Source organism: Pelodiscus sinensis, chromosome 7 (genome assembly GCF_049634645.1).
Source record: "Pelodiscus sinensis isolate JC-2024 chromosome 7, ASM4963464v1, whole genome shotgun sequence".
Classification (NCBI taxonomy): Eukaryota; Metazoa; Chordata; order Testudines; family Trionychidae; genus Pelodiscus; species Pelodiscus sinensis.
In genome coordinates this window covers 34,716,317-34,734,237 of record NC_134717.1, presented here as the reverse complement: position 1 = coordinate 34,734,237, position 17,921 = coordinate 34,716,317, and the positions used below count along the sequence as shown (strand labels likewise).

At 36.5% G+C, this 17,921-nt stretch overlaps 1 protein-coding gene across 2 annotated transcripts; it reads left to right on the top strand.

The window, feature by feature from the left end:
• Positions 1-1,023: 1,023 nt before the first annotated feature.
• On the top strand, positions 1,024-16,614 carry GCG (glucagon). Of its 2 annotated transcripts, XM_006114843.4 has the most exons (7): positions 1,032-3,371; positions 8,091-8,191; positions 8,614-8,775; positions 9,658-9,711; positions 11,259-11,396; positions 13,843-13,986; positions 15,041-16,581. In XM_006114843.4, the coding sequence occupies exons 1-7, from the start codon at positions 3,249-3,251 to the stop codon at positions 15,063-15,065; spliced, it is 747 nt and encodes a 248-aa protein (XP_006114905.2). In that variant the 5' UTR covers positions 1,032-3,248; the 3' UTR covers positions 15,066-16,581. The 2 variants fall into 2 exon arrangements, with proteins under 2 accessions (XP_006114906.2, XP_006114905.2); XM_006114844.4 differs by lacking the exon at positions 8,614-8,775 and having other exon boundaries at positions 1,024-3,371; positions 15,041-16,614.
• The last annotated feature ends 1,307 nt before the right edge of the window (positions 16,615-17,921 follow it).

Below are 17,921 nucleotides of genomic sequence, written 5' to 3'. Positions count from 1 at the left end.
TGAAACCCACAGTGGGAGTTCAGATTCCCTCTGACAGTCAACAGTGAGGACTCTTAACTGGTCACATAGCTCAAGGTCTGGCTGACAAGTCATTGGACAGATAATTGTCATGAAGAGAAGGGGGACATGTTTACAACCTTTCCCCAACACAAAAATACCACCAATATTCATATGCTGTGTATTTAATAACAAAAGTGGTATCAAAACAGTAATTAAAAATGTCACTGGAACATTTTGAAATAATTTTTTTTCATCAGAAATCAAATTTGATGAGAAATTTCCTTGAAAGTGTGAAATTCAGAAAATTTCAACCACCTCTAATAAATGCACTGGCCACATACTTGATACAGTTTTGTAATTTTGTTTGGATATAGCTCACACATTGCATAGAGTTGCACTCATACACAAATATACAGCAGTAACTAAAAGCTGCATGGTTTTACTTCTTTCCTATAAAGTTTTTATTTCTTATTATGTATGATTCCAGACATATTTGTAATTAGATGATCACAGCTAGGCTGTGATGAACTAAATAATTTATGTAGCAAGTTCCCTACCCAGGTGCATTCAGCTGCTCTGTTTCATACTCATTTGAAATTACTGTACTGTAAATAGAAAACTTTATTTTTACACCAGAGAATAAATAGAATTAAACAAACAAGAAGAAAAGAGCTGCCAGGATTCTGGGAAAGGCAATATTGTATTACTTTCTGCAGAACTGATTTAAGAGCTCTGAGTATCTTTCAACTAACAATAACTATAACTCAACACACAGTAGTGTAATGAGTAGTGTAATGTAACCATATATATACCAGGCTTGTGCAAGAGACTGATAAAAGGCCTACTGAACACCATCTGCTGTTCTGCTTGGGAACTGCAGAAATGCTGTCTGGTGTGTGTTCATAGGATAGGAAATTTCACCAACATGATGGAGAGATACAGTATCATGCAATACTTAAGGGCTGGACCCAGCTTCCTATGTAAAATCTGATTTTGCCCCCACATACCTAATGATCATAAAATCTTTAAAAGTAGATTTTAAAAAATTGTGGCAAAGTAGGCAAGTCACTTTATTGATAAGTGGTGTTCTATAAAAGAAATGGATTTAGGTATTGCAAGTTGTATGAATACTTAAATTGGCTCCCAAACATCTTGGCCTGGACACTGCAGACCTGTTTTATTCTATCAGTGCTAGAGAGGATTGGGGGTTTGATTTAGTTTTGCATATGTGTGCTATAGGGGAGTTTGAGGAATTATACAGATACTATGAACACATCTTTCAGACAAAAGTCTGAAAAACCAGCATATGTGTTCTATACATGCACTATGTGGAGCCATGTGTTAATGTATGAAAGCACACAATCCTAATCCATGCATTGAATCAAGATTTGAAAACATTTTGTATTGGTGGAAGCCAGAATGGAAAGGTGAGGGGAAAGAGAGAGAAGGAGGAAGAGTAGAAAGGAGATGGAAGATGAGAGAAAGTGATGGCATAGGAAATGACTGAGGAGGGAGAATGAATTGATGTAGGAAGAAGGAAAAATGAGTGAAAAGCAGAGAAATGAAGAAAATGGGATTGGGAGAGGCTATGCACTTAAATTTTAAACTTCAACACAGGCGTTATTTCTCCTTCACATAAAGAAAACTTACAGGGAAAATGGGTCTCAATACATGGATCCTGTGACTGGAGCAAAGCAATAACTTTACAGTGTTAGAATTTAAAATATACCATGTGGCCACTGTAAAGTAGAATGGTATGATGAAATGTGCTGTTCCCTATATACATATAGCAATACAGTATTAGTTACATAGTTAACTATGGAGGGAGTTGGTGGGCATAAGTTACAATTTGTGTTTGTTGTTACATTACATATATGCTCGAGATGTATAAGGTTAGCTTCTGGTTTATATTCTGACTCCTTTGTGCTGCTCAGACAGTATGTGTGGCTGAAATTTGGCTACAGTTGGCCAGTAAAGAATTCTTCTAGTGAAGATGAACTCTGCTGGTGTGAGGGATCGGGAGAGGAGTATCCTTAAGGGCTGTACTCCAGGAGCATAAGTTAACTCCTATAGTGCTTTAGTTCATGCCGGGCCATGGCTGGTGTGTAGTTCACTGACCTATAGGTATTTCCTTATTGGCCCCCACAGGCTTCCCTCCACCAACCAGAACTCTAGGCTCAGGAGCCTGTTTAGCCCTTAATCTCAAACCTCTTACCTGAACCATCTGATTGCTTCCAAATCTAATTAGCACTTTCAGTTGTACATGCATTATTACAGTTTGTATGTTCAGGGTTAACAGGTGGTTCCAAACTGAGATTGCCCATACCCATAAAAAAAAACACTAGAGGAAATCTTGATTAAAATCCCATCTTGAAGACCTCACATTGTTGCCTCACATATTAGAGGATGAAGGACCTACCTCCCAACACTGGCAGATCCTCTGGGATCTCTTCAGTCCACTCTGGTTATTGGTGTCCTTCCCTTCTATCTCCTTGGCAATGCTGCTTCATCAGAGCTGTGCTTCTGACTCAGACCCTAATGCCCCAAGGACTCACTCTGAAGGGTAACTTTCTACATAATATAATACAACCTGGGCCTGTAATAGCCTTTTAAACTTATTGTCAGGGCACTGGATTATATGAGCTGATCTACAGGGCATGATGTAGACCTCAGTTATATAACAAATATTTCACATACAGGCCACATATGTACCATATAGCCTGATATGTAGGAATTTGCAAAATTGATACATTGCACCTGGAGATAATTTGAATTGAAACCAAATGTTTCTGTTATGTTCAATTGTCTGATTTAGAGTTTTGTACTGTACCCATCACAGTTGTATCTCTGCTTTTCTTGGCTTTATTGTATTGGCACAGCAAAGTCCGTAGCGGACATTATGGAGTCTTCCACTTCTCTGGTTGTGGGAGACTTTCTGGGAGGAAGTTCCATCAATTTGAAATTAAATGCAAACATGAATTTGAATGAAATGTTGCATTGATTCGTAATACCTTTATTTAATTCTTTATAACCCTAATGTCCTCCTGATTGATATTTACTTCTTGTGACATTGACACCTCATTCCTTTTGCGTCTCCATTAAGGACCCATCTCAGCAGTGATGTCATACAGTAAACAGAATCAATATGTGCAATTGCTTGTAAAAATTGTCAAATGTAAAGTGAAGAATGGCAAATATGATTTTTTTAAGTTGAATAAAGAAACAGTCAGCAATGATGCACGCTCATAATGCTTACTAGAGCTGAACAGTACATATATAAGGCTGAACTACAGAGGCAGATAGGCAGATCTCAGGATCCTGAAGGCTTCCCAAAGTTCCAGTTGCTGAACATTATTTCAAAGTATCAGAAGGTAAGTTTCTTACTAACTACCTGTAAGATTTGTTCAATGGTTTGAGTGCAATTCTTCTGACCAAGGTTTGTAAAGCAAATACAAATCTATTTAACCTTTTCTTTTAATATTATTAGTTTATTATTATTATTTTATTTATTATCTTTTTATATTTGGAAGAATACATAGTCTATATTGTTAAATTTTAAATCAGATTTAGGTAATGCAATAGAAGGCAACTTATTTAAGATAGAATGATCCAAAGATGCAAAATCAGCTTCTAAGACTGACAGAAATGATAGAAAGAAGGACGGTTAAACAAAAATCATAGAACTGCATTACAGTGAGAATTTAAATTTTATACACATGCACATAAATATTGACTTCTTGTTTGTCTTACATTCCCATTTTCAAATACCATTTATTAGACATGACTCCTTCACAGATACTGAGCCATTTTGACTTTAAACTTCATCAGCCTTTGTAGAAACATCCTAAAAGCCCACAGAAAATAATTTATCTTTCTCTATATGGTACACCTGTGTTTTCTGGAATGAAGCAGTAACAAGATTAAGAACACATTTCTAGGTACTATTTTTGTTTCTTTGACTTACTGAAAATAAATATTACTGACAGTGATTACCAATGCTAAATATTGAAGAATAAATGTACAAAATGCAGCTTAAATTTAAAAATAAAATGTTTGAAAAATATTTAATAAAAGCGCAGCTGTCTTCAAAATATCTTTCTGGTTAAAAGGCAGGTTCCAGTAACTTAAATATTCTCAAATCTGCCAACTAGTTTGTAGACGTAATCATTTTTTTTCTGATCTCATCAAATGCTACCCGCTGATACAATCTAAGGTCTTGATTCTGAAAAAACATGCTATTGAGAAGAACTCAAGCACTTACTTAAATTGAAATTATATCAAAGTAAGTAAGAGTGTTTTCATATATCACAAAAGGAAAAATATGTAGCACTTTAAAGACTAACAAGATAGTTTATTAGGCGATGAACTTTTGTGGACCAGAAGAAAGTGAACACATTATAATGTGTTCACTTTCTTCATTGTATTCCTTTGTTATATATGGTCATGCCAATTCTTCTTCAGAATGTGATCTGAAAAAGTGGGTCTGGCCCACTAAAGCTCATCACCTAATAAACTATCTCGTTAGTCTATCAAGTGCTACATATTTTTTCCTTTTGTTTTACCAAGATCAGACTAACATGGCTAGTTCTCTATTACTAATCATATATCACATTAAGCAATTTGTTTAGGTTTTGCAGGTTTGGGGCTTAAGGATCTATCCCACAAACCCCTGGAAATAAATGAGAGTCTTTCCACTGATTTCCATAGACTTTGAATCACATGCTTTATGTTTTTAAATTATTTGCTGAATAACATTATATACAACATAAACAGTATTTAATGACCAAAATACTTCATGCCTTATCCTGCCAGTACTAGAAACTTTTGATGGAGAAATAAGTGTTTATAGCATTCAGGATTTCTTCTCTAGTCTTTCAACACATGAAATGTAAAACTGATGTATTCTTTAGGCTCAACATTGGATGTCAGTGTTGTATCACTGAAGTACAGCTCCAAGTGGACAGTTAAATAGTGAAACTGGTTTTTAATAGTTTTAAGACCAATATGGAACTTCTAGGTACAATATGAATGATATGTTGAAATGGAGAGATTAAACCTTACGCTTCAGGGTATAATCACTACAGAGGTGAGAATGGAATTCCTTTCCATGTATACCTTTGCATGATTGGCCAGCTGCAATTATGAAGGCAATTACCTGACTTTAGTATATTTGGTATTGGCCACTGCTAAAGAGAGGATAATGGATTTCATGGCTCAAAGGTCTAAGCCAGTATGGCAAATCTCATAGTCTTCAAATCATTTTTCTAGCTGTGACTAAGATGCCACTTAACTGTATTGCCTTATGTTGCAACACAGAATTATTGTTTTGATATTGGCTATTAACAATCCACTGAAACTAGGGACTTACCTAGTAACAGCAGGCGTGTTCTCCTTGAGCAGAACTGAAATGTCTGGCAGCAGTAAAGTAGTTAATACTGGGGGCAGATCGTCAGATAGTATAGATTGTCATAGCTCCCTGAAAGTCAATTGAGTTATGACAATTTGCAGTTCTGCTCCTAGAAACTTAGAAATCCAGTTTCTTGAATGTTTGGCTTCTTATATTCCAATTTGACTGTTCAGTACATGCAGATCTTGTATAGTACTTCCTATCTGGCATCATTGCTCTACATATAAGTTATATGTATTTAGCTCTGAGGAAGAAAACCTCAATATGATGTTCTGAACTTAAGGACAATAACCAATGAACTTTAGTCACAGCTTACTGGTAAGCACTTGCTATCCATCAGTTGCTATCCACCAATACTTGTCTTCTTATATTTTCTGCTCATAGGTTTCAGCCAAATTATTGGCCATTAGGAATCCATTGAGTCCTCTTCTCTGTTATGTTTCATGTCCAGTTGTGCATCATTTCATAGTTCATGGAAGATACAAGTTGTCATGTTCAATTATGTATGGAAACCTACTCTGAAATATGTCACAGCATAAGCCTGCAAAAGCAAGGTTCCTGATCTATTGATATCTTAGCCCATGATGCCAAAGTGTTGCAGTATAGAATGGATTCATTTCTTCTATGACTGACACTCTGTGAGACTCACTGAATTCAAATAAATAATATCACTGGGATTTTATGGGTATAAATCAGTGCACAATTTAGCTTTAGTTGTGCACAAGGGTCCTTTATTCTGAAACTTGGAGCAATGGGAAGGATTACAAATTATGTAGAAGATTAAGTTTAGGTTTTTATTGGCTTCAGGAATTTAGTTAGCCACTTAGCATTTTATTTCAACTGGCTTATTTTTCTTATCTCCCTTTGTTTTTCAGACTGTAGTATAAACTTCTCTGAAACATTTTCATGGATGGGAAAGTGACTCTTTCAAGCAGACAACTGATTATTAGTTCAGATGCACGATGAAACACTTCTGATGTCATTCAATTTCCATGAACTTATTACAATTTCAGTTGCTTTATAGTGAATTAACTTAGTTATCCATGCAGATTTCAAAGCACGGATTGATGAAGATAAGCAACTTTTTGAAATAAATATCTTGGGTTTTGTAATTTATTTTAATAGCCAAATGCATGAGCCCAAATGAATATTAATTTATTTTACTAACTAATCATTTCATAAAATTAAGGACTGACTCAGAGCTAGTACTTTAAAGTCTACTAGCTATTTTATAATAGTTTGCTTCAATTTGCATATATGCTTTTGTTACAAAATGCTTTAGTCTATGAGCCAGACCCAGCAAATACGTACTGCTGCTCATTGATGTGCTAACTTGTATGACTGACTGAAATCAATAGGGCTACTTGCAGTAATATGAGCTATGATCAGCAGTCAGCATCTTCAGTACTGGGTAGAGCTTGTCAAAATTATTATGCTCAAAAAATTTTATTCAATTAAAAATACAGTTTCAAGGCAGCCAAAACTAAATTCACATTGGTTTTGGAGAACAGTTTCATAAAAAAATAAAAAAATGAAAAATAAAATAGGAAATAATCAAAGTGTTTGACATCTTCAAAATGAACTATTTTGACTTTTCATTCCAAAATGACATTTTGTGCTAAATTTAGCTAGTTTTTTAAGTTAAGATATAAAACACCCCAAAATATAACAAATGAAATGAAAAATGGATCATTCAAATTTAAAACCATTTTTTAGTTCTGCCAACAAACAAAAAAAATCCATTATTTGTTCATCATCAGCACTGAGTCCTTAAGCTAAAAATCAAACTAATAATAGTGCATTGAATAATGATAATGTTTACATACTCAGGAACAGATGGCAAACACCTTACCCACATGGTTATTGCTCACTGAAATATATAATTGAAGATAATGAGTCTACTTGTGTGAGAAAGTGTTCATCAGTCTGAATAAGGGATTCGCAATATAGCTCTGAAACAGCAGAATACATATACTGTGGGCCACACTGTGCTTCTCTTACTCGCAATGAATAATTTTACTCATGAGACTACACATGGAGTAGGATAGCAACCACAATCTAGGCCATTATTATTAATTTTATATAATGAATGGAACTACCCACAGCAATATATATTACACTTTACAGGATTAGACTCTTAATGATTGAAGCAAGGTATAAACCTCATAATGAACTAAAATGGAAAATCTAACACTGTACTAGAAATAGCAAGGGTATTATAAATGCAACAGATGTTGAGTTGCCTTCTGTATCACAAAGTTCTAAATGTTATTGTATTTATTTATCTTAAAAGTCATACTCTAAATTGAAACTTGAGTATTTTACCCAAGGAGCCCAATTCTATCAGTATTCATTGCTATAAAGGATAAACACAAAAACATACAAAATGAAAGAATTTAGGAGTGAGAGGATGAAAAAAAAATGCTCAGAACAAGAAAAGTGGCTGGATAGGACACTGCACTCAGACTCTGCTTTTATTCTTTTCATCAATAAATTCAGAAAATTAAAACTTTAATGGTGATATAGTATGAAAATTGCAATACATTGAAACAATATAGGATTTTCAATCTTATATATATAGTTTCATTCCATTCTAGAGCAATGGGTTTCCCTCACTGTATATTGACTCTGAAGTATGTAAAGAGGACTATATTTATTCCTGTCCTCCTCTGTGTTCTGACAGGCAATGAAAATGAAAAGCATTTATTTTGTGGCTGGATTGCTTTTAATGATCATTCAAGGCAGCTGGCAAAATCCTCTTCAAGACACAGAAGAAAAATCCAGGTAAACACTACAAATCAAGCATCTCAGAATAATCCAAACAAACTCCACTATTCTTTCCCCACAACTTAAAGCAAAATATTTGACTTGAGGAAAAGTTTCTTAAAATATGGCCATGTTTTTAATTCACCTCAGATGAGAGAAGGAGATCTACATTGCAAAGTTCAGCATGCCATTTCATTGGTGTTTCACACAGTGCCTTTTTATTGTTATCCTAATAGACTTAGTTATGCAGTTATCAGGCTGCTACAGTCATTGGCTCTGTTAGCCAGCTAACAATCATATCAGCAGCAAGTAATTTTTGTTTCCACTTTTTTGTTCTTATTCTGTTGAAATATAGATTTTTTAAAGACATCAATGTAGGTATGGCACCTGTGGAAAGTGCTATCATCAATGCTGATTAATGTATTACAAACTATTCATAGATCATTCAAAGCTTCCCAGACTGAACCATTAGATGAATCTAGACAGATGAATGAAGTAAAACGTCATTCACAAGGCACATTCACCAGTGATTACAGCAAGTACTTGGACACTAGACGAGCTCAGGATTTTGTGCAATGGTTAATGAGCACTAAAAGAAGCGGGTAAGCATACTGGGAAAACCACTATAAATCTCCAGGCACAGATATATCCATAATCTAGTGCATGCCAGGAATCAGTTCACTTTTCAGTGTTCCCTCCCAGAATATGCTCTATTTTCCTTTTTAAATGCATAGCATATGAACCAAAGAAGACCTTAAGGATCATTGAAACATACCATTGATATGTTGTTAGCAAGAATGAGTCAACTATGGATGATCATTTTTATATATTAGTTCAATCATTTTTTGAAATAGTAGAAATGTTTAGTTGAAAATAATCATCAGTCTTTTGCCTAAGTTCTAGCATGGTATCAGTATGTTATCTGATATGTTATTTTTAAGGAAACTGTTGTAAGAAGCCCTTACAGGAAGATGGACTCAGTGACCTAATAGGTCTTTTCCAGCTGCAGCTATTGGATCCTGTGGTTTCCTTATAGAACACTTATCAAGGATTAAGCGTTGCCTGGTACTGGATACCTCGATTGTGCCATAGAAATTCAGGCACTGCTAGTGCTGGTACTGCATGCTTTTATGGAAGATATGTTTTTGGTCTAATATGCGTTTCTGGACTCAGCATATAAACAGCTAGCTGTTATAAACAAGGGGAATTGAACGATCCCTTCTGGCCTTAATGCAGCTAACTTCCTGCACAAAGGTGGTCCTTAAAGACAGAAATATGGAATTAATAGTTTCAAGAGCTGATATTTAATTACATTGACATCCCCTGAAAATATCAGAGCACTCAAATAGGTAGTTTAACATTAATAGATTTTTAGTGATATTTAAATAATGTTCAATAGCATATTATGCATTAATGCATATTATCTGCTCTACAATGAACTAATATAATATCAGTGAACTAATGACTCTGGGCTTTTGCTACAGACAACCAGCACTGAAGGAGAGAGAGAATGAAAAATTCCTGGATGAACTTGCAAGGTACTTTAAAATGCTGAATATGTTACTCAGAAGGAATTGAAACAATTGACATTTCTGTTGGGTCAGAAACACAGCCAATGATACAGAGACTTACTTCCAGCTTCATATTTATAATCCAAATTAGACACTCCAGGCATAGAACAAGGCATTCCGGGCTTAAGGTTTACAGTCAAAGGGTATGTCTACACTACAGAAAAGATTGAAGCTGCTGTTGTCAATCTTTCAGGGTTCAAATTAGCGAGTCTAGTTAACACAGCTACCGGTAATTTGAACTGAGAGGGGGCACTCTGGTTGATGCTGGTAAAAGTGCTTCCACAAGGTGTAAGGGAAGTCAAAGGAAGGGTGTCCTCCCTTCGACTTCCTAAGGTGTGGACAGCACCAAAAGTTGAATTAAGTTAATTAACTTCAGCTACACAAGTGACATCGCTGAAGTTGAGTATCTTAATTTGTAGTATAGACATACTCTTAGGGAAGAAATGATTGAGACTTTCATTATGATAGGGAAACTTGGAACCAGTATCTGATCTAACTGAATTTAAGAATGGCTTCAAGAATGTAACAATATAAGAGTATTAGCCTGAAGGAAAGAAAATTTTAGGGAATAAAAAAAATGAATGAGTAAGGTACAAAGGAAGAAGTAATAAATTCCCACAGGTGTGAGAGAAGGTAAAGGAATCCTAATAAATACGGAGTTGGGGGATCAATACTGGACACAAGACTAATGAAAGGGAAATGATACATGAGGAGGAAACAAGAGATTTTAACTGAGTAGCACAGAGATCAGTGTTAGGTTCATTTTTATGTATCTTATTCATTCTAGAAGGGGGAATAGATGGCATGTAAATGAAAAGTGCAGATGGTACTAATTGGGAGGAATGTCAAAATCCCAAGCAGACCGAAAAATAAAGCAAAAGGGCCCTAGAAAAATGTGAAACTTGGACAGAAAATAACAAATGCTAGAAATAAATGCAAACTAATACATCTGGACCAAAATGCTCCAAAATATGTCTACTTTCTTGGGCAGCAGGGAATGGATGATCCAAGCACTTATAGTGAGCAGCAAATTAGACATAATTTTGCTATGCAATTTGGCTTCAGAAAAGACCCGTATGATCAATTTTGGTCTGAATACACAAAGGCAGTATGTCAAGGGAGAAGATGGAAACAGTTAATTTCTATGCGCTCTTGATGTGACCACACCTAAAATAGCTCTGGAAAACATGTAATAAAATGGAGAGTGAAATACTGGAGGCTGTTCAGAGAAGAGTAACCAAAAATGATCAATAAAGAAAATAAAGGCACAAAGGAGGTAAATCTGTACAGTTTGACTAAGAGAGAAAGGAGAGGTGTGATAACTTATTTAGAGCTGAGCAAAGGCACATAACTAAGTTGTAGGGTGAAAATATGAAGGTTAGTCTGGGGGGAAATTTCCTACTGATGAGAAATGCTGGGCTTGCAGGAAAAGAAGCCAATAGATGCAAGGAAGGGACACAAATAGATAAAGTGATAACATGTTCCTGGTTCTAAGAGAACTGCTTTTCTTGCAGCAATGGACTCTCAAAGCGTCATGCTGAATTTGAGAGGCATGCGGAGGGCACCTACACTAGTGACATCACCTCTTATTTGGAAGGTCAAGCTGCCAAAGAGTTCATTGCTTGGTTAGTGAATGGACGAGGAAGAAGAGAGTAAGAATCCCTCCGTTCCTATCATTAAATGTTTGGCTTTTCTGGTTAAAAATCATGCCTAATGGAACTATAATGTATTTTTGTTTTATTCTTGCTGTATTTCATATTTTCCTCTGTATCTCAAGATACATTGTGGGTGTAAGATAATCATTTTGAATGATTCAGTCCTACTTCAGATTAAGATGAAGATGTTGACAAGTTTCAAGTATTGTTACTCTGTAAAAGGTCAAGTTAGATTCAAGGTCAACATGTCTAAAAGTGAACCAGTCTTTCCTCTAAAATTCCCTTTTCCCCTTTCTGTGATTTGTTTACTGGCTTCTCCTCTTCTTCTGCAGTAAATTCAAGATTCAGCTTCCCATCCTCTCATAGCTCTGCCCTCACTTACATTTCTGATCTCTTTGCTTCTCCATCCTCTCATATCCATACCATCATCCCAGCTTCAGTCCTTCCTGCTTCCCTACTTCTATCATTCCTGACTGTAAATCTTTCTTTCATTACAACCTTATACTTAGAACAGCCTGCCATGTAATTGTTTCCAAGCACCCTCTATCTCTTCCTATTTCAGATTTCCACCTGCTCTTCATGGCTTAGTAGCTACACTGTTCTCATGACACTTCCATCTGTTAATAGTTCTGTACTTATATGAGCCTTTAGACTGTAAGCTCTTAAGGGCAGGGACTTCATTTCACCTGCTATTCTTTGAAAAAATAAATTTAACCAGCCGTAAAGCACCATGTATATCTCTGGTGCTATATACTAAGTAATAATAATAAAATCTAATCTATATGACAAGATTATGTGTTGGCTACTCCTAGACTCCAACACACAAAGTAATTCTGAAATGACTAACTATCCCTTGAAAGGGTAGAATTAAATGAGTTAGATCAGCTGTTGAAAAAAGAATGGTGGCAAGTAATGATACTGACATTCTGATTTCCAGTAGTCTTGTTGTCATGGATAATGAATAGCATTCAGGAGCAGCAGAATGGTATCCATGTGTCTGTAGATAATGAAGTTAAAAATTAGGAACCCTGCTCCGAGGTCTGGTTGAGCTGTCTTCAGCCCAGAATTCTGGATGGGAAAGGGACAAGTGCAAGCCATCATTCTGCAAACTTGATCCTTGACCTTAGTCTTAGTCAAACTAGCCTCTAGAGTATCAGGGAACAACCTAAAGACCATTCTAAATTATGCCAGTAAAGGTACATCTACACAGCCCAGCTATTTCCGGATACCAGAGGTATCCCAAAATAGCTACTCCACATCTTAACAAGCCGCCGGTTATTTCAAAATATTTTTCAAAATAATGGGCATGCTATTGTGGTGCCCCTGTAACTCTTGTTCCATGAGGGTTAAGGGATGTCTTGAAATAGTGCGTTATTTAGCATTTGGCTTTGTGTAGACGTGCCAAATGTCAAAATAAGCTATTTTGAAATAGACTCAAAATAAGATACACAATCTGCATAATGCAAATTGTGTATCTTATTTTGAATTTCGGGTGCTGTGTAGACAAACCCTTAGAGGGACCTTTCTGCTTTCCAGTAATCACCAGAGCATGATGTGCTCCAGCTCCAATCAACTTGGCCTCTGTCCTTTAAAAATATCCTTTGCCTGGTGGGAGGGAGCAAAAGGGTGCAAAGGTGTTTGTCAGGGTAATCTCTGACCACTCTTGTAGAATAGATCTCTAGAGGGCACAAGGAGGAGCCAGGATCTAGCCCCATATATAGGTGCTGGAATTCAAGGTACTGGGGTTTCTATTATATAAAGGGTTTATAGTGCGATTAAATGGCTCTCAGCACCCCATTATAAACATTGTGCCAGCACCCCTAGTACCATATGTTTGTGTACAACACACATACACGCAGAATTTAGGAAAATACATAATTGGCATTTGCTAATTCACAAAGCTATCACTTCCAATTGATTTTGCTAAAAGGGGAAATAGTCATGCACTAAACATTTTAGGAATTATAAATCTAGGATTTCATAAATCCAATAAAAGTATTAATCAGCTGAATGGAACAGTTGGCTACAATATAAAAGTACTTCATTCTTAAGCAGTGAAGCTTATTATGTTTACAGTGGGTTTTATTGTGTTTTAGTCTCAGCTGTGAGTAACATTGGCTTAGCAAACTGCAGTTTGATGTACTATGTCTGGTGTTTCTGGCTTTTATTTTTTTAATTCTAATTGAGGAATTAAGGCTCACTTACAAAGTCTTCGAGAAACAGTGCCCTAACTGAGAAAGGAAGACATCCAAATTGTCTTCTATCACAGTAAAAGTGCTCCAAATGTTGTTTTAACACGGAACATTCAAATACTGGGCTAGTCTTGCATTCCTTGAAATCACTGGGAGCTCAGAGTGTGTAGAGACTTCAGGATGAGGCCCTCGAAGAAGTTTGTTTATTTTGGTCTGTACAGCTATTATTTGACAATTTCTCCCTTTTAAAGTTTCTCAGAAGAAGCTAATGCAGTTGAAGAAGTGGACAGAAGACATGCTGATGGCACTTTCACCAGTGATTTCAACAAAATTCTTGATGACATGGCTGCCAAAGAGTTCTTAAAATGGCTGATTAACACAAAAGTTACTCAGAGGTGATTGAATTTTGATGATCTTAAACCTTAGTATATTTAGATTTTTAGTATACTTCCAGCACACTGAGGAAAGACAGCTCATTGTACTTAGCTGTCACTATTTATTCATATCCATTCATGTATTGAAAATGTTGTACTATAGACCATGCCATTTACTGCAAACAGAACCATTCCAAACATAGTCCATGTTTTGTATCAAGAGCCAAATTATGTCCTTGTTTAAGTTAATGGGCGTTTTGACATTGATTTGACTTCAACAAGTATTTGGCCCAAAATAAGTTGTTGATAAAAGAAACTGCCATGTATATAGCAATCATAACCTCCAAAATATTATTAAAATGTATCAAATAGATTTTTTTTAAAAATAATATAATCTAGAATAGTGGTCTGAGCACAGGTGTGGGAGCCAGGACCTCCTGAGCTCTAATATCCCTTCCCTGATACAACCACTGTGGGTAAGGCATGTAATTTAAGCTGAGTGCCTAAATTTTCTGGTTTGTAAAATGTGAACATACAATTTTCTAAGACAGCTTTTGGGGCATTTTAGGAATTATGGGGTGAAGTTTGTAAACAATTTTGAAGACAGCGCTGCTCAAATTCAGACTTATGTGAGGTGTTTGATTTCCAAAGATGCTAAGTGCCTTCCCTGTGAAAATTGGGCTTCTCCCATGCATACGAAACAAAAATGGAAATATCCAAAATCATTAGTCGCTTTTGAACATGTAGGCTAACAAATACTAATTCTTATTTTTAAAGTTTGAAAATAATTGTTAAAATATACATTTCATTGGCATTTGTTTGCATTTCGCAAATGCATACGTCTAATACAACATGAAAAATGTCATGAAAAGAACATAAAGAACATCCACTAAAAATATTTGTACGCGCTTTACCTTAGAAATTATTGTGATTTTAACCTCAAGTTAGAGGGAGTCATTAAAGGATATGTGGAACTAATATTTGTTAAATCTTAACCAGGAAAAAATGTCTTCCCCATAAGTTTAATCTTCTAAATACTGTAACTGTTCCTAATTATGCCCTTTTGTTTTTCCAGGGACCTTTTGGGGGAATACCAGTGAAAATATAAAACAATTATGGGACAAGTCAAGATCTTCACTGCATCAGCTGCTGGTCACCAGGGAATTCTGAAATTTGTGTTCTATAAACTATATGGAGTGTAACCTAAAGCCATATCGCTTTGCATGCTAAGAAATGAATTTTACTATAGTGTAGTATTGCCAAAGGATTATATATGAACAAGATGTTTTCAAAAAGACACACAAAATAACAGCTTTAAGAATACAAAAATGCCTCATCTTCATATTTTCCATTTATTTTAGGGCCAAAATATCTCTATTTACATTTAGCAATTAAATTATTTTTCTATGAAGTCAACTTGTACATAGGATTGATTTGAAACACCAAATATCTGCATTATAAGAAAGAGGCTGGCAGTCACAAATGTCTGAGAAGTGAACTTCCCTCTTGAAACCTTTGTTATAAAAAGGCTAAGCTTTCAGGATATTAAATGATAGCCTTAAATAAATTTTTTCAAGCTTCTTTTTTTGTTGTCTTTGTGCATGTGTGTGTCCTTTTTGTGACTTTGAAGAAAACAAGATTGTTTAAATCTAAGGAATTCAAGTGTCACAGAGCTTCAAAGTGATTCATTTGTAATGCTGTGCATAAATTTAGCCCTTGTTTCCTGACATTTTCATGATAAATTATTTCCTCTTGTGAATGGCTTTCATTAAATGGTTCTGATGATTTCCAAAATTGGGACTATGTGAATTTTGGTGTCTAGCAGTTCTATGGGTATTTTTTGCCCAACGTTATTAGGAATAATATACATTTTATAACTGTGACTCTTCCCAATAGTAGGCCAAGAAGATATAACTTGGAGATAAGCTAGAGCAAGGAGGGTTGGGGAAAATGAATAGTTCTCCTATTTCACATGCTTCTTGCCAAATTTTTGAAATCACAGGAGTAGTCATCTGGGGTGAAAGATGCTGATGAATGTTTCTTATACATGTCAAATGTAATTTCATGAATGATAGATATCCTATGTCTGAGGAAAAATAATGCTTCACTGCGTGTATCTTTAGGCACCTTGATATTCAGACCTTATGCTCTACTGCAATAATTTTTATACAAAATATGCCTTGTTCGGAATCATATGAAAGTAACATTCTGGTTATTATGATCATTCTCAAAGGCATGTGTTAACATCATATGTGAAGTTATGAATTCCTCTGTATGACATTACTAGAACATGCTTAAGACCAGAAGGACTAACCTAGGTAAGGGCAATAGGCAGGAATATTGGGTTACCTCAATTTATATATTAACAGTAAGTAAACTGTCAGTTTTGAAGGGAAGGGTTATTCACTCTATTCAAACTCTATAACAGAGCAGCAAACTTATCTTCTGCGACTGCACAGGGTAATGATTGTGCATTGCAGAGAAAATTCTGAGTATCCTCAGTGCTATGTTACACTGGTTTATAAAGAATACCAGGTTATGGCTAACTGCATGTGTGGGCTGAGTAGCTCTAAGGGAGGCATCATAACAGTTTGGGGATCTCTATGTTCTGTATAGTTTGTTTGTTAAAAAAGTTTGGTCTTTACCTGCTACGAGGGCTGTATTTGCAGAGGTGGTTGGAAGCTAAGCCTGCTCTCATGCCCCTTTTAAATAATAGGTTTTCTGCCAAACATATGGGAGGGGGGACTGTCAGCAGCTGTCATTTATTACTTTGAGGAGGGCTCTTTGCAGTTCAGGTGCTTATTTGGGGATGAAGTGAACAGGGGTTCTGCTTGAGCTCTAAGAACACAAACAAGAGGGAAGGGTTAGTGCCTAAAGAGAACAAAAGTTTAGAACAGAGCCTGGTCCTGCAACTCTCAATACGCTGGTAGATGAGGTAGTGCTGGGCAGGCCCAACCCTACGGCAAGGTGAGCAAGGCAAATGCCTTGATCCCCGTGCTTTCAGGGTCCTGTGCTGCTGAATATTCACCATCCAACCTCCCCTTTGACCTCCCTCCTCACCCTGTGCCTCTCACTTGCTGGTGGCCCCACTCACCAATTTCTGCCCTGCCCTCGCAGAACTTCCAGAGAGTGGCAAATCAGCTGATTCATGGTGTTCAGGATGCGCCCCCTTGGCTAGAGGAGAAGTTGGTACCTATTCCCTGGTACTCTCAGAGACATTCTTCATGCCTCTGTGCTCTGAATACAAAATGCCTATAGGAACTCTCACTGGCTACGTCTAGACTGTCATGATTTTCCGCAAATGCTTTTAACAGAAAAGTTTTTCCGTTAAAAGCATTTGTGGAAAAGAGCGTCTAGATTGGCATGGACACTTTTCCGCAAATCGACTTTTTGCGGAAAAGCGTCCATGCCAATTTAGACGCGGTTTTGCGCAAGAAAGCCCCAATCACCATTTTCGCCATCGGGGCTTTTTTGCGCAAAACAATTTTCAGCTGTCTACACTGGCCCTTTTGCACAAAAGCATTTCTGGAAAAGGGCTTTTGCCCGAATGGGAACGTCAAAGCATTTTGTGCAAAACCAAGCGGCCAGTGTAGACAGCTGGCAAGTTTTTCCACAAAAGCAGCCGCTTTTGCATCATGGAGGGCAAATATGAGGGGAGCTGGATTTGTGGCTTTATGTTCCCTGAGTAGGCTGTTAGGGTATGTCTACACTACAGAGTTAGTTCGAACTAACGTACATTAGTTCGAACTAACTTTCATAGGCGCTACACTAGCGCTCCGCTAGTTCGAACTTAATTCGAACTAGCGGAGCGCTTAGTTCGAACTAGGTAAACCTCATTTTACGAGGATTAAGCCTAGTTCGAACTAGCTAGTTCGAATTAAGGGGTGTGTAGCCCCTTAATTCAAACTAGTGGGAGGCTAGCCCTCCCCAGGTTTCCCTGGTGGCCACTCTGGCCA

Bases quoted from the DNA above. Each gene is read 5' to 3' on its own strand.
- GCG (XM_006114843.4), top strand. From the start codon at position 3,249: ATGCTTACTAGAGCTGAACAGTACATATATAAGGCTGAACTACAGAGG. The intron at 8,192-8,613 runs GTAAACACTACA...AACTATTCATAG, and splicing joins GACACAGAAGAAAAATCCAG to ATCATTCAAAGCTTCCCAGA. The intron at 8,776-9,657 runs GTAAGCATACTG...CTTTTGCTACAG, and splicing joins ATGAGCACTAAAAGAAGCGG to ACAACCAGCACTGAAGGAGA.